The following is a 27,707-nucleotide window of genomic DNA, read 5'->3' as shown; positions in this document are numbered from 1 at the left end:
GGCGGTTGCTGCTTGTCTTGTTTGGCAGGCTTTGTTGGTTGCAGTTCTCTAATTGGTGGATCTTTCTCTGCTGGACCATGGGTAATGTAGTTGTTTACCTGGAATTCCATTATTAAACATGATCATTAAACAATGAAGTTGAAATAATGTGGACTGATGGCTTCAATGGAAGCATATCGATGAACAACCTCGGAGCTCAAGGTAGGTCTGTCTTTAAAGGTTTCTAAATTATCGTTGAAAATCAATTAGTCTATGGAAGAAATTAATGGCATTTTTACTTCTGGAACCAGGCTGTTGCGCTCTGTAGACTGCAGTGTCTGAAGCCTATATTTTCCCGTTGCGTTTCTCAGAAAAGTGAAACTGTGCCACGTAATGCACTAGTGTGGTTTAGTGCGCTATAAAAAAGTTTTATTTTTATTTTTTTTGGGAAACGTTTTGTTTTCAGTATTGTGGTGCATAAACACACACAGGTCCAATATCCATATCCTATTTGTTTACCAAGCTGATTAAAGTTAGTCCTTTGTTTTCTTTTGGGTTTATGTTAGTTTTACTATTTGTTTGTTTATCTATTTATTGTATTTTGAGCGATCCTTTATAACGTTACTTAAATACAAGTTATCTGAGAATAATCTTTTAGATATTATTATTATTATTATTATGAAATCCCACAATGAAGAGCACGCGGTGAGCGTTGCGCGCTCCCGTACTGTCAGCCCGGTTTCCATCAGCTGTCCGTTTATACATCTTTTGCTTCCCGCCTACACACGTGCTCAACTCTGTGCTCTGATTGGGCGAGCAGGAAAGCGATGAGCTCATATTGGTTAAAAATAGCTTCACGCGCTGGGGCTAAAAATAGGCGTATATATAAACCTCGGCGTTTCACCAAAGCTCGCTGCACTTACGCAGCATTAGAGGGGGTAGGCTGGAACTCTGTGAGAACTAGAGAGAGAGAAAGAGAGCGATAGATTGCGAAGGAAGGAGAGAGAGAAAGGGCGGCGACCCCTTCTATCTCAGTCCAGCGTCACGGCGCAGTCTTTCGCAAGAAAGACAGAAAAATGGCAAGGCGTTCAGCGTTTTAGTCAGCCCGGGTCTGGGTGTAGCCCGCTGGGAGTAGGGGCTGCGTGACCAATTCCTTCCTTCCTCAACAAGTCGTCTTTTTTTCTTCACATAAAAGCAGCCTGTGTTTCAAGTAGAATGAGTGCATTGCATAATATCCGAGAATTATCCACAACACTGGTATTAAGCGTTTGGCGAAGATGCGTAAGAGAAACTCATCGGGCAATTTGAATCCCACATTATCCAGTGGGTGGCAACTCATAATAAATCAAACTCCTCTTCACCAAGTTTTAAATGAGAAACCTCTCTCAGCATTAGAGGCTTAGTCGCCGTTCTGGAAAAGAGGGGATACCGTCTAAAAACAGAACACAGTTTTTATTGACACTAATTGTCAATTTAGAATTTACAGCTTCACTAAACTTTTTAACTTTGTTCATTCCATTACTGTGTAGTAAAAGTCCTGTCACCAATTAAGTGCTTAGCTCTTCTTGCCCCCTAAAGGCTAATTTTCCAGTTAGATACAATGAAAAGATCTGATGATACATCACTAATATAATATTTTGTGTGTGTGTAAACGTTGCAGTTGAGTATCTGAAATTTGAAAATGGTGCTACATCACACACCAGGAACTGACTGAATTTCTGTAACAAAGGCTGAGTTTGGAATTGCATACTACCATACTACTCATACTATTTCTGCCATGAACACATCTGGCAGAAGTAGTAAGAGTAGTATGGGTAGTATGCCATTCCGAATTCAGCTAAAGGCTTGAGATTTATTATGATTATTTATGATTTGTGCATACAAATATCCAGCCCACAGAAAGTAGTGTCTATAGCTATAGCTCGTAATGGAAAGTGTACTGCCTACTGTGCAGTATGCACTGTATACTACCTACTACTTAGTTACTTTAAAAAAAGGATTTAACACAGTATGTAACAATACATATTTCAAACAGTTCTATGCCACATTGTTTTCACATGACCTCATAATGGTGCATGTTTTATTCAGTGAGTGGTGTCCAGTTATCACCTCGGAAACAATTAAACATTATTATTATATAATAATATTGTTTAGGAAATATCAAATGAGCATGAGTGACCGAGCATGATTGTGAGTGGACATTTCTTCTCCACCAGTGAAAATAGCTCCAAAAAATATCCAAAACATCAAGCAAGTCTCGCTCTCTGCACTGCTCTGATACTCTGGTTTTAAACTAGTGGTGTTTTGTTTGTTGAATGAATCTTTTAACACTCATGTTCGGGTAATTTTTTACCCTTTTTCATTTTGTTTCTTTAATAAAAATGGTATCCTTCATCTGAGTGGTCCAAGAATTGGTTACTTTTCCTACATTTGCCATCTGAACACACACAGACACAATTAAAATAAATAAATAATTGGACTAGATTCCATGAGTTGAGCTTTTTGACTAAAAAAGTAATGCTTGTGTTGCTCGCCGTCAAATTTGACCCACCCTAGGAAATAAATGAGAAAGACTACAACACAGAGCATTTTTTTTATTTGTCAAATAAAATGAATAAATCAGACACCATGTAATAAACAATAACATAAATGAAGGGGTGAGACTATATAACATCCACAATGCAGAAAATGCATGCACACACACACAGGTTTGTTTGACTATATTAGTGAGGACATCTCATAGACTTTCATTGATTTCATACAAGGCTAATGATATTTTCTATTTCCCAACTCTAAACCTAAACCTAACCATCACACAAACATGTGCACATCACTAGATTTGAAGATCAACATAATTTATTTGTTAAAATATGACACTTCAACACAAGTGGTTTAAAAAAATGCCACAATTTGACAAAAATGTTTTTTTTTTTTTTTTTTATAATGTCTTTATGTGTACTGATCAGCCACAACATTAAAACCACCTGCCTAATATTGCATAGGTCCTCCTCGTGCCGCCAAAACAGTGCCAACCCGTATCTCAGAATAGCATTCTGAGATTATATTCTTCTCACCACAATTGTACAGAGCGGTTATCTGAGTTACCATAGACTTTGTCAGTTCGAACCAGTCTGGCCATTCTCTGCTGATCTCTCTCATCAACAAGGCGTTTTCGTCCACAGAACTGCCGCTCACTGGTTGATTTTTGTTTTTCGTACCACTCTCTTTACACTCTAGAGACTATTGCACGAGAATATTCCGGGAGATTAGCAGTTACAGAAATACTCAAACCAGCCCATCTGGCACCAACAATCATGCCACGCTCCAAATCACTGAGATCACATTTTTTCGCCATTCTGATGGTTGATGTGAACATTAACTGAAGCTTCTGACCCGTATCTGCATGATTTTATACACTGCACTGCTGCCACACGATTGGCTGATTAGATAATGGCATGGATGATTGTTGGTGCCAGACAGGCTGGTTTGAGTATTTCTGTGACTGCTGATCTCCTGGGATTTTCACACACAGCAGTCTCTAGAATTTACTCCAAATGGTGTCAAAAACAAACAACATCCAGTGAGCAGTAGTTCTGCAGTCAAAAATGCCTTGTTGATGAGAGAGTTCAACAGAGAATGGCCAGACTGGTTCGAACTGATAAAGTCAGTTATCTGGTAATTCAGATAACCGCTCTGTACAATTGTGGTGAGAAGAATATCATCTCAGAATGCTATTCTGAAATGCAGGTTGCTGCTGTTTTGGCAGCATGAACACAATATTAGGCAGGTGGTTTTTATGTTGTGGCTGATTGGTGTATATCAAATGCATAACTTCTGATAATATCTAGAAATTAATTTTGTTACAACACTGGCTTATAGAAATCAGCCAATGCACAAAGCCATCTACTGGCCATTGTTGTAATTTCATGTAATTGTTAGTTTTATTCCAGCAGATGTTACCTGAGACCCCCAATGCATCACATATTTTGAAGTTTTCACAATCTTTCAGTTTACTAAAATTAAGGTTTTCATTGATGTTTATGTGAAAATTGTGTAAAGTAGAGGTAAATTTGGTCTAAATACCATAACCCTGAACTGGTATGAGTGTTGTTACATGTCTTAAAAAAATAATAATAATATTACACTTGTATGTTTGGGTCATTTTTTACCCACTAAAAACTAAAGTGTGACTCACAAACGAACAATGCACAAGGGTTAAGTGAACAAATCGTGCTTATTCACTGCCAATGTTCCGGTGGTGAACGATTTAGTATATTTTTTTTAACAAATCAGTTGAGTCAATGATTCAATGACTCAAAATATAAGAAACTCATTTGTCGCCACCTACTGCTGTAAAGATGTATTGTAGCAGGGTATTCCCTCCATATAGAAAATTAATATTGTGATACTGCAAAAACAGTATTACTAGCAGTTTGCTATTCCAAAGTGCTTAAATTTTTGCTGCATCCGAAATCGTGTACTGTCACAGTATGTACTGTATTTGATGAAGGACGCCCTTATCTGCTGGCAAAACAGTACAATCTTTTGGTATGCATGCGAGTAGTAGTCTATAAATAGAATTCGGACATACTTCATCCGGGGACATTGGCATCATTTTGTGACCCAAATATATGATGTAATAACAACTGCGAAAACTATCTGCTTTGGTTTGGCTAAAAACGTCCCATTCAAGCACAAGGAACAATTATCTTGGTATATATAGCACTTACATTAGAGAAGAGGCACTCGCCTCGTGATTCACCACCGTTCCTTTAAATCCAGTGTTTTGAACCTGACATGTCTCAGCTCCAGATTATGGGATCGTTAAGTGTCCTATAGATCCGCACTTTAAAATCTCGCCGGAAATAGTAGGTCTTCCGGGTATTTCTTGCTTACTGCTTCATAAATACTGTGGATTCGGACATACTACTCCATTGGCATACTGTTTTTGGCATACTATATAGTAGAGAAGTATGGATATTCAGACGCAGCTTATATATTTGTAGATTTAGAAACAAACTATCGCTAAACTAACAGGAAAAACATGAGTCTAAATAAAGAAAATGTGCATATTCCATTTGCATCAATAACATTTCTCTGGTTTCTGAAGATCTAGATATTTATGAACTGTATGATTGGATTATTTTCTCCATCAGACATCCACAGACACACAAACACAGCAGTTGTTCCTTACAGAACATCTTTTATTACACAAGATTACCAAGTCTAGTTTACAAATACGTTTCCAGTCCTGATTGTGTGTACATATAAGTACACACATTCATATGTACAGGTATGTATACATATCAACCCCCCACCCCACCCCATCCCATCCCATCCCATTTGTTTTTTGTTTTTTTTTGCTTTAAAACAGCTATTTGTACTTTTGTTCTAAAATCTCAATCTTGCCCCAATCTAAAAAAAAAAAAAAAAAAACTTAAAATGATTCATACATACAGAAACAACATATCAAGTTCAGCCCTGTTTCATGTTGCAGAAAAAAAGCCCAGCATGAGTGATGGGCTGAGATTTATTGATTGGCAGCTCACAGGATCACACCTTTTCAATCAGCCCACAGGGTCACATGACAGCAATTTGTAGATGGGGCAAGCATGAATTATACCACAAATTCAGGTAAAACATAAAAAAAATCCCATTTCTCCAAGTTCTCTTAAATACTGATAAACATCTCCATGACTAAAAATATAAGACCAAAAGGGAAAAATAGACAAAACAAAGCTTTTTTTCCAGGGATCTCTTTCCCAATGCATTTGGCAAATGTGAGGGGATGTGTGAATGTGTAAATAGGAGTGTGCCCCTCACACACTCTATTTGAGCCCTAGAACAGGGATAGAGTCCAATGCCAAGTATTCACAGCAGAAGGCATTTGTTGCTCTTCTTTCCCCTGCGTGCCTGCAGCGCCGCTCTAGTGGCCATTTCAAACACCTCCCGAACTCCATCTTTTGTTTTGGCTGAGCACTCCATATAGCCAAATGCTCCAATCCGATTGGCCATGTCTCTCCCTTCTTCTGCCTTAACTGGCTCCTATTGGACAGTCAAAGAGTTAAAAGAAAAATATGAGTGGACTGGACAATATTAGCACAATATTAGTGTTTATCGCTGTTAGTATATTCCATGTTGTTTTGCACTCACAGTGCTGGGGGAATAAAAAAGTGGGTGAAAACCTATGGTAATTATGTATGTGTTAGACAGAGTTAGGTATCAATCACTACACAATATTTGTGCATTGATTTTGCCTATGCTAATAATAAATCTCTGATCAAATATTGTAGATGTTCTACTTTCAAAAAGGGAATATGTGCACCTGTAAACATCTGTTAATTAATTACTTGAATGCACATAAATCTATGCTAAGATAAAAAGCTTTGATTTCTTAATTTTAGAATTTGGTTTCAGAAATAACGTGCTTTAATTAAAACATCCAGCTGGGGAGTGACAGTAAACATGCATTTTCTCAGCCTGTATTGTATGTGTGCGCGCGTGTACCTGCTTCATCTTAGTCAGCTCTCTGCGCGTGTGTTCATCATTCCGCAGATCCTTTTTGTTACCCACAAGTATGATGGGAACGTTGGGACAAAAGTGTTTAACCTCAGGTGTCCACTTCTCTGGAATATTCTCTATACAGAGGTCAGAGATCAAAGGTCAGAGAGTTCTGGAGCTTAAATAGTGTTAAACACAGACTAGAGATTTTTAGAAAATGGGAAGCGAGCATTTATGAGATGCATTCATGCATGCCGTAGATGTGAAATCACGTAAACAAGACAAACAGGGAAAGGACAAAAATATGTATACTTACCTAAACTGTCAGGACTGTCAATAGAGAAGCACATGAGAATGACATCAGTGTCTGGGTACGAAAGGGGGCGGAGCCTATCATAGTCCTCCTGTCCTGCAGTATCCCACAAAGCGAGTTCCACCTATCACACAAACACAGACACACTGAGCTCAAAAATTCTACTGCAGTTCAATAATAAATTCTTCCACTAAAATGGACTTGCTGAAAACCTGTGACCTGGTTCAGTACCTATAAAAGTGAACGACTGACAGACAGGGATGCAATCATGATGTTAGGCTAAATAAAGCAAGTGAATTAGGTCAATATATTCACATTAAAGCAAGATCCAAGCCCTCCTACTGACACAGGACATAATTAGCCAATTCAATTGGGTTTTGGGGTTCAAATTAGCACATAGTGCTTCTGCTGCCAATATTTGGCCTTAAGTGACCCCAACTTTAATCATAGCCTACCTTTAAACTCTTCATTTAACCATCCATCGATTTTTTTAATAATCTTAAAATCAATTCGGTGAGTGATGTAATCTGCAAATTACTTTGATACATGATTACAAAATATTCATTTATTGTACAGTGTTTAGTAGCTATAAATCTTTGTTCTGCTGTTTGTGTACTTTGTGTGTTGACTAGATGTGTCCCTACATCTCAAAGTGTGTCTTCTGGGTTGCACTTACCTGTTTGCTGTCAACTTCGATGTCTGCGACATAGTTCTCAAATACAGTGGGTACGTAGACTTCTGGGAACTGGTCTTTGCTGAATACGATAAGCAAACAGGTTTTACCACATGCACCATCTCCAACAATTACCAGCTTCTTGCGAATTGCTGCCATGCCTACAAAAGACACACATTCACATAGTTAAACACTGCAGCATAACACTCCCATTCATCTTACCATCAGCAAATTGGACAGTTGCAATGGTTACAACACACATACAACGGCTGCGTACAAAACCAGGAAATTGTTGCTTCTGGAGGTAGGAACGACCAAGGTACGTCCGAATCCAAAGATCGCGTCACATCCTGTCTACTGAAATACCTTCATCTGATCGATTTTTGAAGGCAGCATAGATGTATCCTTTGCTGCCTATCAAATTCCATAGTCCTGTGCATGCGGATTCACAAGCGGTTGAGCTGGAGAAAGAAAATGGTGGCCAAAGAGGCAGCTGATAGCCAGTTTGTTTATAAATGTACGTTTCCCCCCCCCCACTTTTTACAACTTTTGATTCCATTTCTAGCGAGAAAGTAGTATAAGTTTAATTATCGCCAATACTCTCTTGATTTTGTTCTAGATTATTAGACCTTTGTGGCTCGGTTGAACTGAATGAATGCTGGTATCCTAGCAACATTGTAGCGCTGCCTAGGAAGCCTGTCAGAAACCAGTTTCCAGAAGTACCTTCGTACGCAAACGCTGGTTGTTAAGTCACCGACAGATAGGTCAGCGAGGCAACAAGGATGCAGACAACAATGGAACGTTTTTTAAAAAAAAAATTTAAAACACACACAAACAAGAGTTCAGAGACCTCAGAGTCCGTAGTTTATTCATCACAGCCATGGGTGACTCCAACAAGCCTTTACCATAGTTGGTTCGATATGGCCACACCAGAACCAACACATCCGATCACGTCAACATAATGAGCCACTTCATTTTGTAATACATAACAGCAGTCGAAATAGAGGCAGATCTAGATGTGTCTGTTAACTGGGCCAGATGTCTTTGAAGTGCAAGCAGCACCCCAGTGGCTTAGATGAAGCTGGCAGCTACAGAACAGACCCCACATTATTGATGAACAAGCCTGTGGCGATGAGAGCAGTTCAGATGGACAGTAGATTAAACACTGACACTCACAAAGTGAAGATCAAAGTCTGAAAATCCACAGAAAAGGCAAAGCCTCCCCAGAAGAGAACAGATATTGATTCCAGTCTTCATATGATCCACCATATTAAAACATACACTCACTGAGCACTTTATTAGGAACACCTGTACACCTACTTATTCATGCGATTATCTAATCAGCCAATCGTGTGGCAGCAGTGCAATGCATAAAATTATGCAGATACAGGTCAGGAGCTTCAGTTAATGTTCACATCAACCATCAGAATGGGGAAACAATTTGATCTCAGCGATTTTGACCGTTGCATGAATTTTGGTGCCAGACGGACTGGTATGAGTATTTCTGTAATTGCTGATCTCCTGGAATTTGCAAACACAACAGTCTCTAGAGTTTACTCAAAATGGTGCCAAAAACAAAAAAACATCCAGTGAGTGGCAGTTCTGCAGATGGAAACACCTTGTTAATGGAAGAGGTGAACAGAGAATGGCCAGACTGGTTCAAGCTGACAGAAAGGCTTCGGTAACTCAGATAACCAATCTGTACAATTGTAGCAAGCAGAATAGCATCTCAGAATGTACAACACGTCGACCCTTGAGGCAGATGGGCTACAATAGTAGTAGACCACGTCTTGCACTTTATTTGGACCATAGTATTTCCTAATAAAGTGCTCAGCGAATGTACATTTATGTGGGAGATTCAAACCCTTAACTATTTAAATTATTAACACAGTGTGTTAATATGAGATGTAGTAATTATATAAGACGCAGAGCTCCTGCTCTTGATCTGAAGTTCTTCACATAATTCTGAGGGTCATCAAAAGCAAATCCTGTTGCAAAAATCAGGTTGATGCTCCTGAGAAAAACTCTGCAGACTTTCGACAAATCCTGAATTCTTGAGGCAGAAAAGACAGCACATCCCCTGATAACTTAATTCTGCCTGGCAACATTACGGTTAGTAAATTATTTAAAGTGATACACATTAGTCTGGATGGCCGGCACCTGTTAGTTCAATGAGAGGATCAAAACGCTGTATGGGATTATAGACCCCTATTCATAAATAACATTATACCTAAAAATTAATTCTAATGGTCACTGGGAAATTGATCCATGGGAAATTGTAGGTCAGTCTGTCTCCCAGCCTATCCTGTTGTAACAGAACACATTTTAAATCAAACATATCACGTTAACCCATCTGAATATTAGCACTAAGGTTACACTTAGGGCTGGGCGATATGACAAAAAATACAATATCGATTTTTATCAAACTTATGGACAAATTCACGATTCGATTTTTTTCTTGTTTTGATTAAATGTACTCCAACATGATTCAAATTGTATGTTCTTTATCAGAATGGCAACCTGGTAGAGAAATCCAAGTTCTTTTCATTTTAGGAAACAAAGGTGTGCAAGAAAAATTTAAAAATGCACCACAGGGGTAAGCTGTCAACAGAGTGTAAATGTAAAATAAATGAAAATCTAATAAACCCAGATGTTCAGAAATAATAGAATGGAAAATAATTCTTAGCCAGTGTAGGTATTCATTTTATCTAAACCAAGTCTATCTTGAAAGTTATCTGGAAATCAATATCTTTAAATTATCAAGTTTCTCTAGAAAGTACTCCTTGTATATCAAACAATTTGTGTGTATATTCACAAAACCCTGCAGACAGAGACGCGCCCTCTAGCGATTCATGCTGAACAGCGCATAAATATGAAATAATTTATCATTACAATACAACTAGCAAGGTGTGTCAAAATGATCACTTGCCAACTGTTGGCTATAGATGCAGTACACTTGAAACATCACAGAACAAAGCAATAGTGTGCGATCTATCTGAATCATCATGGTAAAAGGAGTGGCAGATGTTTGATTCTCCCTTATATAGCCTCTCCATGAATTGAAATAAAGCGCAATAACTGTCACGTAACTGACGCTTCTTTTATGGGTAAAAAGAAAAGGAGACCGTTCATCAACATGTGCATGCCGAGGGCAGTTACGGTATACCTGCATGATGGACGAAGCTGTGCTACAATCACACTGTGTACAATCGCACTGGGAATTTTACAGCTGTCTTTTATATCAGTGTCCATGTTGTTAACCTGTCACGTCATGCACATCATGGGTAGCTACCTGAATAGTGTAATACTAAATAAAAAGACCAAGAAAAATAGCTGGGAAAAAAAAATAATATATATATTATATATTAAAAACAAAAGTGTATTAAATCACAAAACATGCATAAATCAAAATTTTTGAATCTTACAATCATGCTTTTTTCAAACCACTAATCTTTAAGTAGGCCTGTCGTGATTATTAAATAACTGTCTGATCGCGATTATTTGATCAAACTGCGGTTATTTGAGACAACCGCGATTATTGGGCATTCTTATTCCAATCACATTTTAATGCCCAAATAAGGGAATTTTAAGCAAATAACCTGTATAAATGCCATGAACAGCGTGTTTGTGTGTCATTCAATTGAACTCTCAGTCTGAGTGTCACTGAGCCGCACCGCGTACGCCAACGAGCTCTTGTCCGGAAGAGCACGTGAAACGCTTTTCAAGCGCTCTGAATCAGAAACACAAGCGGGAGTTTGGCACATACCTAACTCCTGTGAAAATATACACAAAATTAGTATAAACTGTGATAGTGAACGCAAAGCACTCCGGTTTCACTTTAAATGATCGTGTAATGGCAAATGTTACTGGTTCATACACGCAGTGAGACAGAGGAGACGACGCACGCTTACTTTATTTCTGTGGAGTGATGAAACGAAATCTCAAGTTTTTGCCTCATGAGAAACAAGGGCTCATGGGTTTAATCAGAGCATTAAAATAATGTGTGAAAGTGAAGAAATTAGTTTTACTGTTGCATAATATAGCTAAATATTATATAAATATAATATATATATATATATATATATATATATATATATATATAATTTTTATAAATGTATATTATAAATCTATACAATGTAAAATATATTAGTTAAAAAAACAAGTGTAAATGTAAAATTGACAAACTAAAGTTGACCAAAAAGAGACATATTTTAAGTATTTAGAAATATTTTGATATTTAAAACATTCGTTTTTCATGTCATTCATAAGTTTTAAAGCCTTAAAAAGAAATCACATATCCCTATGTTATTATTTGATTTTTATGTTTCAAGTTAAATGTGTAAAAATGACTTCTTAAGGTGTATAAAGCACACACGCAGAAAAAAGCACTCCTTAAGAAATGACAATTATATGACAATTAATCGTGAAAACCCTTAACGAGACCATTAATCGTCATAATCGCAATTATTTGTTTGACAATTAATCGTCAGCCAAATGTCATAGTGGTGACAGCCCTATCTTTAAGAAAAGAAAAAAAAAAATCACAAAAGAATATTGTGACATATATACGTAAATAAAATCCTTAATCTCAATCCAGTTGTCTCAATCTCAGATTACGCGCGTGTCTGTGTCGAATTTTAGCTCTCTGCTTTAAATCAACACAAAGACAAACAGCTCCTGACACATACATGACTGTAGCCGGCAATGCCGATGAAATGATCGACCAAACACTTGCGCGTAAAGTTTACTGCATTCCCCACACATTTTCAGAACCACTTTTCATCTTTGAAAGGCTAGATAAAGCTTTACACGGTTTAAATAATCTGTAGGCACAAGGTGAGCTGTTCTCCCGGCCGGTGTCGCTTGCGGAAGCGGCGGATGGTCAGTTGTTTAGCTTTTACCTTTCCACTACATCAAAAAAAGTAGTTTCAAAACAACCATTCCGCGATGAATTGAGGTCATAAAGTTTATGGTACATCTATAAGCGCCGAGACGCAAAGATAAAGTAGTTTTACCTGCAGTTTAGATGGCTAGCCGTTGTTTTTTTCCCAACGGTGTAGCTCCGTCGCCTCTTCTGTCCGATACAATAAACCGTTGTCGAGCGCGCGCAGTGCGCGGGCATTCAGTGGGGGAAGGGTTAGCGGGCACGAGCTTGAGCCACGCCTGCGCGAGCTCGCTGAGGAGAGTTTATTTGGCGGTGGATAAATGAGTCATTATGAGAGACGGGCCACCCTAACAACTAATAAAAGGCAGTTTTGTGTCATATATTAAGTTAAAAGCTAAAAACGTATGGGGTGTATGCCATTTGTGAAGCAAAAGCAACATAAGCAACTAACCAACGTTTAATTTTCCAGCCTAAAACTACGCTTGAGTGAAGTTTTTTTAAGGAAGCTTTAAAGAATCAAAATGTATTGTAAACTTGTAAAAGGAGGAAATGAGCAACAACCGTTATGTTAAAAAGTCTTGTTTTATGAATCAAACTTTTAAAATTCCATCTTGCACAAACAGAAAGCAATGTAATAAGGATGACGATGATGGTGCGTGTTATTTGCTCCATCTATCGGCAACAGGGCCATATTACACTTTCAGTGCACTTCAAATAAACCTACTTGTTTTACCAGAATTTGACTCAAATTAAATTTAGGTACAGACTGTTCTATATATTAACTGACCCATCCAGACACAAAGGGCACACTAATTGTTAAATAAAGCACTAACTTTCAGTTTACCTTTTGATGTTGGATATGATAGTCTCTATTTGTAGTAAGGCTGCAGGATATAAGGATTAAATTGTGGTTTGTTCTACTACTTTCCCAGCTCTCTTTTCTAAAGTAACATAGTAAAGCTTTAAAGAACAGCGGAACTCAATTTAAACAACATGCGGAGCCTCTGTCTTTGTTCAATATAATGCTGTCAGGTGTCACTGGACATTTAAAGAAAAGAAGCTCTAAATCAAGGATCCCACACCTTTTGACTAATGAATTTCCATTCATTTTTCATTCATTTGTGATTACTGGATAACATTTTTAAAAACCTTTTTAAAGAGACTCACAAAGCACATTTTCTTGGCTGCGTTCCATTTCAAATTTGTATCCCCTTCCCTCGCAAACTTCACTCCATCTCATGGACTTGGATGTATGTCACTGCTTATGTTGCGCGAGTGTCCACTATTGGCGGAGGATGTGCAGTGGGTTTAACTGGAACACCCTTAACTCTTGATCACGTGGAGCATGTCGAAGGCTGATGTCAATTTGTGGAATTTAGTGATTTTTGCACCTGAGAAAACACTGTTTTCGGAGATTGATTTCAGAGGCTTATGTATAAGATGTATTAGAATGAATTGTTTGAAAGGATTAATCAAGATTTACACAAATTAAAATGTTAACATAACAATGAACACATAGGCTATAACTGTGTGATAAACAGTTTAAGGTAGCTACAAGTATTATGCTGTTAAATCTCAATATAACTCTTCTAAACTGCTTAATTGACCTAACTTCACTTCCATCCAGGGCTGTAGCTAATGGTGTGAAAGGTGGTAACAATTCTAGGGGTCCACAGGTCCAAGGGGGCCCACAACAAATTTTAACTGTATTTTTTTTTTATGAAAAGGGCCCAGACCAATATAGAGTCAGGGGGCCCAGAATTCCTTGCTACGGCCCTGCTTCCATCATACATTAGAGTTGTGTGGGAGTGGGGTTGAAGTGTGATATGCTGTCACATCACAATCGAGTTGCATTGTGGGATATGGAGCTGCCTGAAGCATACATCAGAGTAGGCTCTCTCCCTTGGTCAAAATCAAAGGGCTGAGGGTCTGTTAACAGAAACTTCCCTCGCTCACTTAACTAAGCGGAACAGACTTCCAAAATGGCGGCAGGGATTCCCCCAAGGGGAAGTGCTTAGGGGAGTTAACCAGTGGATGTTAAAAGTGAAGTGGAACGCAGCCCTTGTCGATGAAATTAGAGCTGTGTATAACTAGTAACGTATATCACTTTAGAAATTTCCATGACTTTCTTTTTAAAGGAATATTCCAGGTTCAATTCAAGTTGAGGTCAATCGACAGCATTTGTGGCATAATATTGATTACCACAAAAATACAAAAAAAGCAAAAATCTAGGTTCCAGTGAGGCACTAATGCTGCATTTCATTCAAATCAGATGTGGGATATTCCTGCTTTATATCTCCGATCTCCAGACATAAATGCATTCCATTGCCAGTTGCTCGGAAGATGACGTTTAAGGAAACAAAACTGTAATGCTCCCGTTAGCTGAGCAGGTGTTTGACTGTCACCAGAGATGTCTCCCATCAACCCAATTCATAAACAATTCTGCAATGCTAGCATTTGTGCTACAGGTGTACGATTATCAAAAGAGAGTATAATTTACCATGTTTTGTACAACTGATACTCTGCTAACGTTTGTTAAATGTGCTTTGTAATGTAGGAACTTTGACTCATTTTTCGATATTATTTAATACAAGTGAATGTTTATCACTTATTTTATATATCTTCCTGGGTGCCGACATGACTGTGTGACGTCACATACCTGCATCTCGGTGAAATCGTAGTTTAAAATTTCCACACGACTTTTCAAGTTGGAATTATGACTTCAAGTGGCGTTCCATTGCACTTTTCCCTGTAGGAAGAATGGAACACAGCCTTACAATGGAAGTGAATGGGGCCAATCTGTAAACGTTAAAATACTCACAGTTCCCTATCAATTCAGTTCACTTGACATTACCGTTAGCACTGGGGAAGTGTCCTTACACGACCTTGTTGAAATCCTTATACAACCATGGCAATCCTCTGATGGCAATGGTGTCTGAGCCCCACCCTTTTAGGCATGCATTTGGCCTATATAAGTGGGTGCTGAGTCACCATTTCTTCAGAATTTTCTTCCTTCAAGACTGTGGATTTCGTCTTCATCTTGAAACCCTTTCTGCTTCACCACTAATAAACACTTACAGCAGACGGAACTCCTCAGCAAGACGTGGACAGGTTGACACATCGCCTGTGCTCAGTGCCTGCACAGAGAGGTTTCCACTCCCCTGTGTGTTCCAGTGAAGAGTTCTCCACATCGCCGTCAAAGATGCTCTTAGTGAACAGGATCTTCGCTTCAGACACTCGTTGTTTATCAATGTCGCGCTTCAGCGGAGACTTCTACCTGCTTCCCACAGCACTCCGGCTGGAGTTACTGTATCATATATATATATATATATATATATATATATATATATATATATATATATATATACAGGGTTGGGAGGGTTACTTTTGAAATGTATTCCACTACAGATTACAGAATAAATGCTGTAAAATGTAATTTGTAACACATTCCGTTAGATTACTCAAGGTCAGTAACGTATTCTAAATACTTTGGATTACTTCTTCAGCACTGGTAGATTTTTTCACTTGTTTTGACTATAAAAACTCTGCCAGCACAGTAAGACAAAATACACGTTATAAATACATTCTCTGAAAAACCTAAATATCTTAAGCAGTGTTGTTTCTAAAACAAGATCAATGAAACTGATCTTGTTTTAAGGATTTTTAGATATTTTTACAGGAAAAGAATACAGAAATTATTTTCAAGAATATGCTTTTTGCCCTAATATCAAAGGTCTTACTAGAAAAAAAGAAATTATGATCCAACGTGAATTTTCTTGATAAAAAAATATGATCGTGCCTGGTAACATGCATGTAAAATGGCTAGAAATAGCATTTTAGCTTAGCGTAAAACTGACAATTTACACAGTTTATTTCTATTTTTTCTGCCCCAAAATTACTTCAAACTTACTTCTCTGTCTGCTCGTATGAATGTAACACATCATAAGAAAGTTTCACCGCTGTTCAAATGCACTATGGATCGCATCATTTAAATGTGTAAATGTTTTCCATCTGAAAGGACTAAATATTAAATTAAACAAACGACAATAAAATGCAAAATAATCTCTTCAGTAATCAAAATACTTTTTGAATGTAACTGTATTCTTATTACCAATGATTTAAATTGTAACTGTAGTGGAATACAGTTACTTATAATTTGTATTTTAAATACGTAATCCCGTTACATGTATTCCGTTACTCCCCAACCCTGTATATATACATATAAGCAATATCACACGAGGCCACAGGCCGAGTGCCGTAGGTAATCACAGCAGTGCTGATTTAGGGCCATATATAGTACGATTGCGATTGTGATATTGCTTATATACAACAGTTTAATGGACAAGTACATTTAAAAAAAAATAGGAAAAACTGAGTACGGTCACAAAAAAATGCATTTGTGCATTGAACTACTTTCTTACACGACGGATCAGAATCTGCCGTTGCTGGTTCAAACCAAATGATGCATCCAAGCCTCTCAAAAACCTCACTTCAGAACTACTAGTATCACAGCTTGGGCTGTTTCTAACATGTTATTGGAGAAACAAGGGTGTGTGTGTGTGTGTGTGTGTGTGTGTGTGTGTGTGAGAGAGAGAGAGAGAGCGAGAGAGAGAGAGAGAGAGAGAGAGAGAGAGAGAGAGAGAGAGAGAGAGAGAGAGAGAGAGAGAGATGGAGCGTGTGCGATCACCTGTTGTTGATGCTGTAGTCTGTTAGTAAGCTTTCTGAAGATAATGTCATTTTGGTGAAATACATCCTATTTTCTCAGTGGAAAAATAGCCACCCAAGCGAGGGTATTCCTCATTATTTCATGATAGCTGGTGTGCATGAGTCATTCACTATTGAAACTGCAATGTCCTCCGCCATTTTGTCTTCTCCAATGGGGAAACTCCGGTAAGAGTTAAATGCCTTGAGTTTATGTAATTAATCAGTCTGTTGTGTCTCTCAGCTGTGATGAGCCTTAATGCTGAAATTGTTAGTTTCAAGCCATTTAAAGCTATTTCCTAGCTTTAGTAGTGTAGTAGTAATACAAGCGATCGCAGAGTGCTGTTGTATGTAATCACTGAGTGATGCTGACTCACTTCACGTCACCAACTAGCTTATATTACACAAAAATGGTATTTTGCCTCCACCTGCTGGCTAAAATATGTAATGTCACAAAATTAAATGTAAAGAGGCAGATGGCTCTTAACACATCTGCACTGCTCTTACACTTTAGTTTAGAATGGCATGAACACAAGCGGAGTGATACACACAGTGAAGCTTCCAAGTGCTGGTGTGAGACCATCAGTACTCATGGAACGTCTCTCGTCCAATCAGATTTGAGGACCGGAACTAACTGTTTTGTGTGTGTGTGTGTGTGTGTGTGTGTGTATATATATATATATATATATATATATATATATATATATATATATATATATTTGGGGTGTAACGGTTTGAATTTCTCACGTTTAGGTTTGTATAATGGTTTTAGAGTCACGGTTTCGAAACGGTTCGGTATTTTGTTCAGAAAAGAACATATTACTGCCAAAGTGTACTCTATTTGGTAAACACTTCAACAGGGTTGCCCTTAATAAAAATCATGATTTTACAACAGTAACCATAGTTTAACCATGTTATTTGTAGTAAAATCATAGTGACCACAAAATCAACATGGTTACTGTCATGGTTACAATATATAGTAAAATCATGGTTATTATATGGAAACTAAAGTATTACTGTTATAAAAGCATGGTTAATTGTATCAAAACTATTATTTTTGTTCAAAAAACCATGGTGACAGCAGTCATGGTTACTACAATATTACTATAGTAAAACCATGGTTAATTTTTATCAGGGTCCTTAGCTAAAAAATTGTTTTTTAAAAAATCTCTAATTACTAAATCAACATTTTAACTTAATACCGGCACTATTATGCTACACGAATCAACATAAAGTGCACTTCAAATTCATCTCAATATATATTCAATATTCGGAAGCTGTACTCCACTATAAAAGGAATAACCTTGCTATTAAAATGGATACGAGAAGGGATGTTGTGATAATGCTGATTAATCATGTATCAATGTATTACTATAACTGTAACATTGGGTTCTTGGAGAGGAAGAGAGGAGACGCAGGAGTAGATACTTTAAGTCTTTTAATAATAAATGCTAGAGTGGAACAAACACTGGAGTAGAACAAACTATAAAGCTATACATCAAAAACTAACAACACAACGTATCACTTCAAGGACTGACAGGGCATGAACAAAACAGGAGGGTATTTATACAAACAAAGGCTGGTGATGAAATGGAGGACAGGTGAGGATGATAGGGAACAGATGGAAGTGATGAGGGCTGTGAATTCTGGGATATGTAGTCCGGAGGAAAACTTCAAAATAAGAGTCCTTGAAGAACAGTCTGTCTTCTGGTTTGTAGACAGACTGTGACATAACCACCCCCCCCCCCCAAAAGGGCAACTCCTGGCACCCAAAGACAGATGAGGAGGGTAGGGTGACTTTGAAGGTGAAGAAGGATCCAAGGAGGACGATCAGGAGGCCTGGGGGGCAGCTTTGGGGCTGGGAATGATCCAGGGGCCTGGGGGGCAGCTTCAGGGCTGGGAATGGATACAGAGTCCTGGGAGGTAGCCACAGGGCAGGGACTGGTTCAGGAGGCCTGGGAGGCGGCCACAGGGCAGGGACTGGGTCAGGAGGCCTAGGAAGGTGGTGCCATGGAAGGCTCGAGGGGCAGAGCCATGGAAAGCGGAGCTGTGAGAGACCCGAGGGGCGGAGCCAGGGAACTTGGTGCCCGGAGAGTAGCCGACAGTTCGAAGGGTCGGGGTGGAGCTGAAGGTTCGGAGGACCGAGGTAGTACCGAAGGCTCGGAGGACCGAGGCGGAGCTGGGGGATCTGAGGTGGAGCCGTAGGGAAGGAGGTCCCTGGTGAAGCTGGAGGCTTGGAGTGACAAAGCGTAGCTGGAGGATCAGAGAGCCGAGGCGGAGCCAGGTGACTGACTGACCAAGGCGGAGCTGGAGGGACGAGGGTCCCCGGAGAAGCCCATTGGCTGAAGGACCACGGTGGAGCCAAAAGGACATAGAGCCGAGGTGGGACAGAGGGAACGAAGGGCCAAGGCGGAGTCCAGGGCTCGGAGGGTCAAGGCGGAGTCAGAGGGTTTGAGGTTCCCCTTGACCATGGTTTCGCAGCGAGCGAAGGTCTAGCTGGTGACTTGGGAGGAGCCAGCAGACCAGGAGGAGGAGGAGGAGCAAATGTCTTGAGTGGAGCCAGTGGAGGAGGAAGGGACGGCACTGGATGGAACAAGGGTGTCCATTATGCTGGCTGGAACCTGCGGAGGATGAAGGGTAGTCAGGGTGGGAACCAGGGCGGGGAGCAAGTCCAGGTCACTTAACTTGGCAAGAGCTGGCTCAGGGGCGGTCAGGCATCAGGCATTGGCACTGGGACGGTCGAGGCTACAGGCACTGGCTCTGGGACGGTCGAGGCTACAGGCACTGGCTCTGGGACGGTCGAGGCTACAGGCATAGGCTCTGGCTCGTTGACCATGGCAGGTGTGGGCGCTGGCTCGTTGACCGTGGCAGACATTGGGGGAGGAGCCATGGAAGGCTTCGAGGGAGGAGCCGTGGAAGGCTTGAGGGCGTCCACTGTGGGTGGAGATTCAAAGTCCTCATCCTCCTTACCCACAGTGAAAGGAGAGCCGCAGAGCTGCAGAGCCACATCCACATAGTCGGCGATCGTCCAGTGATGACCCAATGGAGGCATCAGCTCCTTCAATGCACTATAGAAACTCACCAGAGCGTGGTCATCATAGTGCACCAAATTCGCGAGATGGAGAAACTCACGCATGTGATCCTCAACTGGACGGTCTCCTTGTTCGAGGAGGAGGATTGCTACTGCTGGTATACCCATTTTGTTAGGCCAGTCCTTCTGTAACGTTGGGTTCTTGGAGATGAAGAGAGGAGACGCAGGAGTAGGTACTTTAAGTCTTTTAATAATAAACGTTGGAGTGGAACAAAACAATAAAGCTCAACAATAGTAATCGCTGGAGTGGAACAAACGCTGGAGTGGAACAAACACTGGAGTAGAACAAACTATAAAGCTATACATCAAAAACTAACAACACAACGTAATACTTCAAGGACTGACAGGGAATGAACAAAACAGGAGGGTATTTATACAAACAAAGGCCGATGATGAAATGGAGGACAGGTGAGGATGATAGAGAACAGATGGAAGTGATGAGGGCTGTGAATTCTGGGAGATGTAGTCTGGAGGAAAACTTCAAAATAAGAGTCCTTGAAGAACATGAGGGAGACAGACTGTGACAATAATGGCATTTTAATGCCATTAATCAAAACACATTATTGACGCTCACGATAGGTTACAGCCATGCGAGGAAATAGGAAGAACACGCATATGCGTTTTAAACCCTTGCGCGCATTATTGACATATTATATATTACCAGTATATGGCACTCGCGCTGAGCGCTGCCTGTTTTGTAAACATTTTTTGACCATCGCTGTTATAATTGACTGCAAAAAGAAAATGTTCCTAGACAGAAGACTTGAATAACGCAGGAAGCTTCTCTATCAGCAGTTCGATTTCTCCGCTTGCCATTTTCAACTACACATAACGCGTGCAGAACTGTGGTGTCATCAAGTTGACCTACGTGAAACACAGGCAGAGCGTCCATCTACAGAGCCATACAGGTGCATTAGCGGAGGATGTAACTGTGACTGTCTGTTTGATGCTTTGTTTTCTTCACCAAACCTTGTGCTCTAGATGCATCATTAAACTTGTGATGAACTGTGGTGCCAATGCTTACTGAACCATGGGTGGCAAACCGTATGTTTTTTTTTTTTTTTTAATGAGAACCGTTACACCCCTAATATATACAGTATATACAATATGGACTAAAAGAGCTACTTGTGTGATACGCGTCTTTCTAAAGATGTTGTTCCACAATGTGACACCATGCGAGGATTGGAGGTGTGAACAGCAAGCTCTGCGCACTTTGCTAGTTTTAACACTTTTAATGACAAAACTGGTGAGATTTGATACACTCTGTTCCATAACTGAAACTGAATGCTTTTTTTGTTGTTGTGCTGGTTCTGCATAGTGGCTGGAGTTTATTTTGTAGAGTAACACACCTTCAGGACAACTTTATGGATGAATCTACACGCTCTTTGTACTAATTCCTCCTATTGGCTGGAGTATGTTTTGTGGAGTATTTCTTGCAAGACATTGGAGTGATTAAGTCATTTGTTGCACTCATGTTGCAGCCGAGTGGACCGGTTCAATGAACATCTGCTTGACTGTTTGGGGAATCTGCGTGCTCTTCTTGTGCTGGTTCCGCCTAGCGGCTGGAGTTTATTTTGTGGAGTAACACACCTTCAGGACAATTTTATGGATGAATCTACATGCTCTTTGTGTTTATTCCGCCTATAGGCTGGAGTTTGATTTATAGATTATCTTTTGCCATGTAATTCTGTCCCACAAAATGTATATAGAAACACCAGACTACAGTAATCTGACGGCAAAGTTGTCGTGGAGGTTCTCGTAGGCGTGAATGGACTGTGTGAGTTAACGACAGTTGGCGCTGTCGTTAATGCGTTAATGCACACGTTTTTCTTTTTTCTGTTTGTTTTGTTCTGGGGGAGGTTCGGGTTTTGACTGTTGCTCTAATGTTGGAATGTGGTCTTTATAATCTTGTTTTTGACGCACAATCTATTTTTTTATTATATGTGAAAATTTCAAATGTTAATATGAGTGGATTGTCTCTCTCCACGTGGAATGTGAATGGGTTGGGGCACCCCATAAAAGAAGAAAGGTTATTTCTCTTCTTAAGCGTAAGAAATATGATATAGTGTTTCTTCAAGAAACACATCTTTCTCTGCAGGAAGCTGAAAAATCTGGGAGGATATGGGGAGGGTATGCTTTCTTTAGTACTAGCTCCAGTAAGAGCAGGGGAGTCATTACGCTGATAAGTAAACATCTACAATTAAAATGCCTCAAACAGATTAAAGATAAATTAGGAAGACTCATTATTGTTTTAGCTGAAATTCAGGGGCAAAGTCTTATTTTGGCTAATATTTATGCACCTAACGTTGATGATCAGGGCTTTTTTATAGATCTTGAAGGGGTGTTGCAAGCTGCTGGCACCCCTCATGATATAATATTGGGAGGAGACTTTAATCTTTTGATGGATTCAATCCTTGATCATAGTGAAGTAAAAGTGTGCAAGCCCCCTAAAGCAACATTGACGCTTCACAGGATGTGTAAAAATCTCGGTCTTACAGATATTTGGAGACTCTTGAACCCATCTGGGAGGGACTATACATTTTGTTCATCAGTCCATAAGATTTACTCTAGAATAGTTTTTATATATATATATATATATATATATATATATATATATATATATATATATATATATATCTAAGTCCCTCATTCCATCTGTTGTTGATTGCGCAATTGGAAACCTTTTAGTCTCAGATCATGCCCTGGTGTGTTTAGAGGTGTTGCCACATATGAAGAAAAGGAAATCATATAGTTGCCACTTTAATGTATCCCTTGTGCAAAATCCTGAATTTCAACAAATGTTAAAGGCTAAAATCAATGTCTATATGGAGACCAACTGGTCCTCAGTATCCTCTATGGGTGTGGCTTGGGAGGCACTTACGGCGGTTCTTAGGGGCCGGATCATACAGTATGCCGCATTCACCAAAAAATCCAAAGCACAAGTACTCGTGGAATTGGAAGGGAATATTAAAAGTGCCGAGGCAGAACTGAAACACCGAATGTTGTCTAATGGCCTCAGAGAACTGACCCGATTGAAATACTGATATAATACTATTTTGTCGCGGAAGGTTTTGGCTATTCAGGGCAAGACAGTCATACTTTAAGTTGGGGGACAAAGCAGGGAAGCTTCTGGCTAGATATATAAAACAGAGAGAGTCTTTTTCTACCATTCCCTCAGTGAAATCTGCTGGTGGTGAAATATTTACCTTGGCCACTAATATTAATAATCCTATTAAAGAATTCTATCTTGATCTTTATAGTTCCAAATCTTTGTCTACTGAAGAGGATATTAGAAACTTTGTGGAACCATTATAACTTCCTAAACTGTCGGCTGAGCAAAAAAATTCTCTTGATTCTGAGATAACCTTGGAGGAGCTTGGAGAGGTAATTAAGGCCTTGCCTACAGGCAAGGCTCCAGGGGCCAGATGGCTTTGCTACTGAATTTTTTAGATCTTATGCTACAGAGCTGGCTCCACTTTTGCTAGAAGTTTATACGGAATCATTAAAGAATGGAAAGCTTCCGCCAACCATGACACTAGCCCGGATAGGTCTGATTCTTAAAAAGGACAAAGAGTGTAAGTGTTACCTTCCAATTTCCCTGATCCAGCTAGACGTTAAAATATTGTAAAAACTTCTGGCTAACCGATTGAGTCAAGTTATGACATCTCTTATACATAAAGATCAGGTGGGTTTTATTCAGGGCCGTAACTCTTCTGATAACATTAGGTGTTTCATTAATGTCATGTGGGCAGTGGGAACGATCAGGCTCTGGTCGCTGCCTTCTCGCTTGATATGGTAGAATGTAATTATCTTTTTTTCTTCTTTTTTTTTCAATTTGGAATGCCCAATTCCCAATGCGCTCTAAGTCCTTGTGGTGGCATAGTGACTCAATCCAGGTGGCGGAGGATGAATCTCAGTTGCCTCCGCGTCTGAGACAGTCAATCCGCGCATCTTATCACGTGGCTTGTTGAGAGCATTACCGTGGAGACATAGCGTGTGTGGATGCTTCACGCTATTCTCCGTGGCATCTACACACAACTCACCACACACCCCACCGAGAGCGAGAACCATATTATAGCGACCATGAGGAGGTTACCCCATGTGCCTCTACCCTCCCTTGCAACCGGGCCAATTTGGTTGCTTAGGAGACCTGGCTGGATTCACTCAGCATGTCCTGGATTCGAACTCACAACTCCAGAGGTGGTAGTCAGCGTCTTTACTCACTGAGATACCCTATTTTTAACATTACAACACCTTTTCAGTTGTGTATATTATGCTTTTTAAGCTTTGAAAATTTTGAATACATTTTTGAATAAAGTGCTTGAACTTGCTTGAAATTTAGGTTATACAGGATGCCAAGTATGTATATAGATATGTAATTTACCACAGCTGTAAGGTGCTTGAAAATGCACCTTGAAAATGCCTGAAAAGTGTTTGATTTGACTCTGGAAAAGGTGTAGGAACCCTGCAGTATAGATAACCAAGTTATGTGGTTTTTAATGTTTACAGGGGAAAGCTTCAGAAGACTTTTTTACCAGTTCCGAGTGGGAGTATCAACAATTTTGCTATTTATTCCTGAAACCTGTGCAGCAATCTACCAGGTTTTAAAAGAGAAATACCTAAAGGTATGTGTGTTATATCTGTTTTCTTTTTTGATACTTTGAAGTTTATAGTGCAGTTTGAAGGCATTTGGAAAGCGACACATGGCCACATGACTATAAGTTATCAAGAATCTGACATATGAAATTAGCTGACATGAAACTAGCCTTCATGAGTTTTAGATTTTATTTTCTTGTTTTTCAGTGCCCAGACACAGTGGAATAGTGGCAGCAAGTAGCTGATAGATTCCAGGCTAAGTGGAACTTCCCAAACAGCCAATGCAACAACACAAGCCAAGCAGCTCCGGGATGAACTATGCCGTTACTTTAATTCTGACATCGGTGTGGTGCATTTTCAGTGGTGCAAAATATGGGAAGCGTGTATATGTATGCAAAATATAGGAAATGTGTAAAATACTGACAAACTTGTTGGTTTCCAGAAGTTGGCATTGGTTTCAGTTCTATGGTTGTAGTCTGAAACTGCAAAATAAAGTTTTGCATTTTGCATTATACTATTTTGTGTTCACTCTTGACAAAGAAGTGCGAGTGCAAGTACCCTTTACCAAAAGTCAAAGTGGTTTATTATCAAATGTGCAGTACAATGGGCAATTAAATTCTTATAAGGCAACAGATATATATATATATATACAGGTGCATCTCAATAAATTAGAATGTCGTGGAAAAGTTCATTTATTTCAGTAATTCAACTCAAATTGTGAAACTCGTGTATTAAATAAATTCAATGCACACAGACTGAAGTAGTTTAAGTCTTTGGTTCTTTTAATTGTGATGATTTTGGCTCACATTTAACAAAAACCCACCAATTCACTATCTCAAAAAATTTGAATATGGTGACATGCCAATCAGCTAATCAACTCAAAACACCTGCAAAGGTTTCCTGAGCCTTCAAAATGGTCTCTCAGTTTAGTTCACTAGGCTACACAATCATGGGGAAGACTGCTGATCTGACAGTTGTCCAGAAGACAATCACTGACACCCTTCACAAGGAGGGTAAGCCACAAACATTCATTGCCAAAGAAGCTGGCTGTTCACAGAGTGCTGTATCCAAGCATGTTAACAGAACGTTGAGTGGAAGGAAAAAGTGTGGAAGAAAAAGATGCACAACCAACCGAGAGAACCGCAGCCTTATGATTGTCAAGCAAAATCGATTCAAGAATTTGGGTGAACTTCACAAGGAATGGACTGAGGCTGGGGTCAAGGCATCAAGAGCCACCACACACAGACATGTCAAGGAATTTGGCTACAGTTGTCGTATTCCTCTTGTTAAGCCACTCCTGAACCACAGACAACGTCAGAGGCATCTTACCTGGGCTAAGGAGAAGAAGAACTGGACTGTTGCCCAGTGGTCCAAAGTCCTCTTTTCAGATGAGAGCAAGTTTTGTATTTCATTTGGAAACCAAGGTCCTAGAGTCTGGAGGAAGGGTGGAGAAGCTCATAGCCCAAGTTGCTTGAGTTAAGTGTTAAGTTTCCACAGTCTGTGATGATTTGGGGTGCAATGTCATCTGCTGGTGTTGGTCCATTGTGGTTTTTGAAAACCAAAGTCACTGCACCCGTTTACCAAGAAATTTTGGAGCACTTCATGCTTCCTTCTGCTGACCAGCTTTTTAAAGATGCTGATTTCATTTTCCAGCAGGATTTGGCACCTGCCCACACTGCCAAAAGCACCAAAAGTTGGTTAAATGACCATGGTGTTGGTGTGCTTGACTGGCCAGCAAACTCACCAGACCTGAACCCCATAGAGAATCTATGGGGTATTGTCAAGAGGAAAATGAGAAACAAGAGACCAAAAAATGCAGATGAGCTGAAGGCCACTGTCAAAGAAACCTGGGCTTCCATACCACCTCAGCAGTGCCACAAACTGATCACCTCCATGCCACGCCGAATTGAGGCAGTAATTAAAGCAAAAGGAGCCCCTACCAAGTATTGAGTACATATACAGTAAATGAACATACTTTCCAGAAGGCCAACAATTCACTAAAAATGTTTTTTTTTATTGGTTTTATGATGTATTCTAATTTTTTGAGATAGTGAATTGGTGGGTTTTTGTTAAATGTGAGCCAAAATCATCACAATTAAAAGAACCAAAGACTTAAACTACTTCAGTCTGTGTGCATTGAATTTATTTAATACACGAGTTTCACAATTTGAGTTGAATTACTGAAATAAATGAACTTTTCCATGACATTCTAATTTATTGAGATGCACCTGTGTATATATATTAAAAATTAATAAATTAGGTAGTAAATATATAAAATATAAGTGTGCAGGAATTATTTATATGTACATCTGTTACAACTAGTCCTTTGTTGCCACATGTAACATTACAGATGTGTAAACTGTCTGTCAGAGGTTTCTAATGCCAGGCTCTGGCTCTCTGAATACTTGAAGATGCAGTTGTCCACCTCATGCTGGAAATGTGGCAGTAACTGTGGGGGCAACTTCTGCATTCTGTGCTCAAATGTTTTTGCAGTAGGCAGAGATGGCATCATTGTGGTCTTCCAGAGAAGCTAACCTTTCCAGGGTTTTACCCATGGTGCGCATCAAGTACGTTAACTCCTCACTTGTGGACTCGTCTAGCATCTTTCTGAAAATTAGGCTCTATTTAGTTGGGGTGTGGTCAGGTGTGAAATGCTTGATGTGAATAAGCTCACAGTGTGGACAAATTTATATTATAATGGCTTTATACAGATGCACTTCATGGCACATTGTGGAAGATAACGGGAGAGTGAAACCAAGTTAACGTATGAAAGGCTACATGTGAATAGACAGGTAGAAACCCTCACCTGGACAATCAGTGGCCATTTCTTGCACATTTGTATTTAAATTTTTGTCATGTAGCAGATGTTTTTATCCAAAGCGACTTAAAATAAGTAAATGAAAGAAGCAAGAAACAATGTTTTCTTTTAACTCAATGAATAGAACAGTTAATTTACCCTGATAGTTAG

General features: G+C 39.5%; 1 protein-coding gene and 1 long non-coding RNA gene across 2 annotated transcripts; one reads left to right on the top strand and one right to left on the bottom strand.

The window, feature by feature from the left end:
• The first annotated feature begins 69 nt into the window (after nucleotides 1-69).
• Nucleotides 70-25,157, top strand: LOC127414508 (uncharacterized). Its single transcript, XR_007892805.1, has 3 exons — nucleotides 70-201; nucleotides 24,653-24,768; nucleotides 24,947-25,157. It is a non-coding gene; the product is annotated as an uncharacterized LOC127414508 (long non-coding RNA).
• On the bottom strand, nucleotides 5,294-12,591 carry rhoab (ras homolog gene family, member Ab). The gene is made up of 5 exons (XM_051652567.1): nucleotides 12,482-12,591; nucleotides 7,470-7,627; nucleotides 6,797-6,917; nucleotides 6,487-6,617; nucleotides 5,294-6,024 (listed from the first exon to the last, which is right to left on the bottom strand). Exons 2-5 carry the CDS (start codon nucleotides 7,623-7,625, stop codon nucleotides 5,851-5,853), a joined length of 582 nt encoding a protein of 193 aa, XP_051508527.1. The 5' UTR covers nucleotides 7,626-7,627; nucleotides 12,482-12,591; the 3' UTR covers nucleotides 5,294-5,850.
• Nucleotides 25,158-27,707: the final 2,550 nt, after the last annotated feature.

This window comes from Myxocyprinus asiaticus, chromosome 24 (genome assembly GCF_019703515.2).
Source record: "Myxocyprinus asiaticus isolate MX2 ecotype Aquarium Trade chromosome 24, UBuf_Myxa_2, whole genome shotgun sequence".
Lineage (NCBI taxonomy): Eukaryota > Metazoa > Chordata > Actinopteri > Cypriniformes > Catostomidae > Myxocyprinus > Myxocyprinus asiaticus.
The sequence above is the reverse complement of the archived record's forward strand: the minus strand, read 5'-3'. Positions and strand labels throughout refer to the sequence as shown.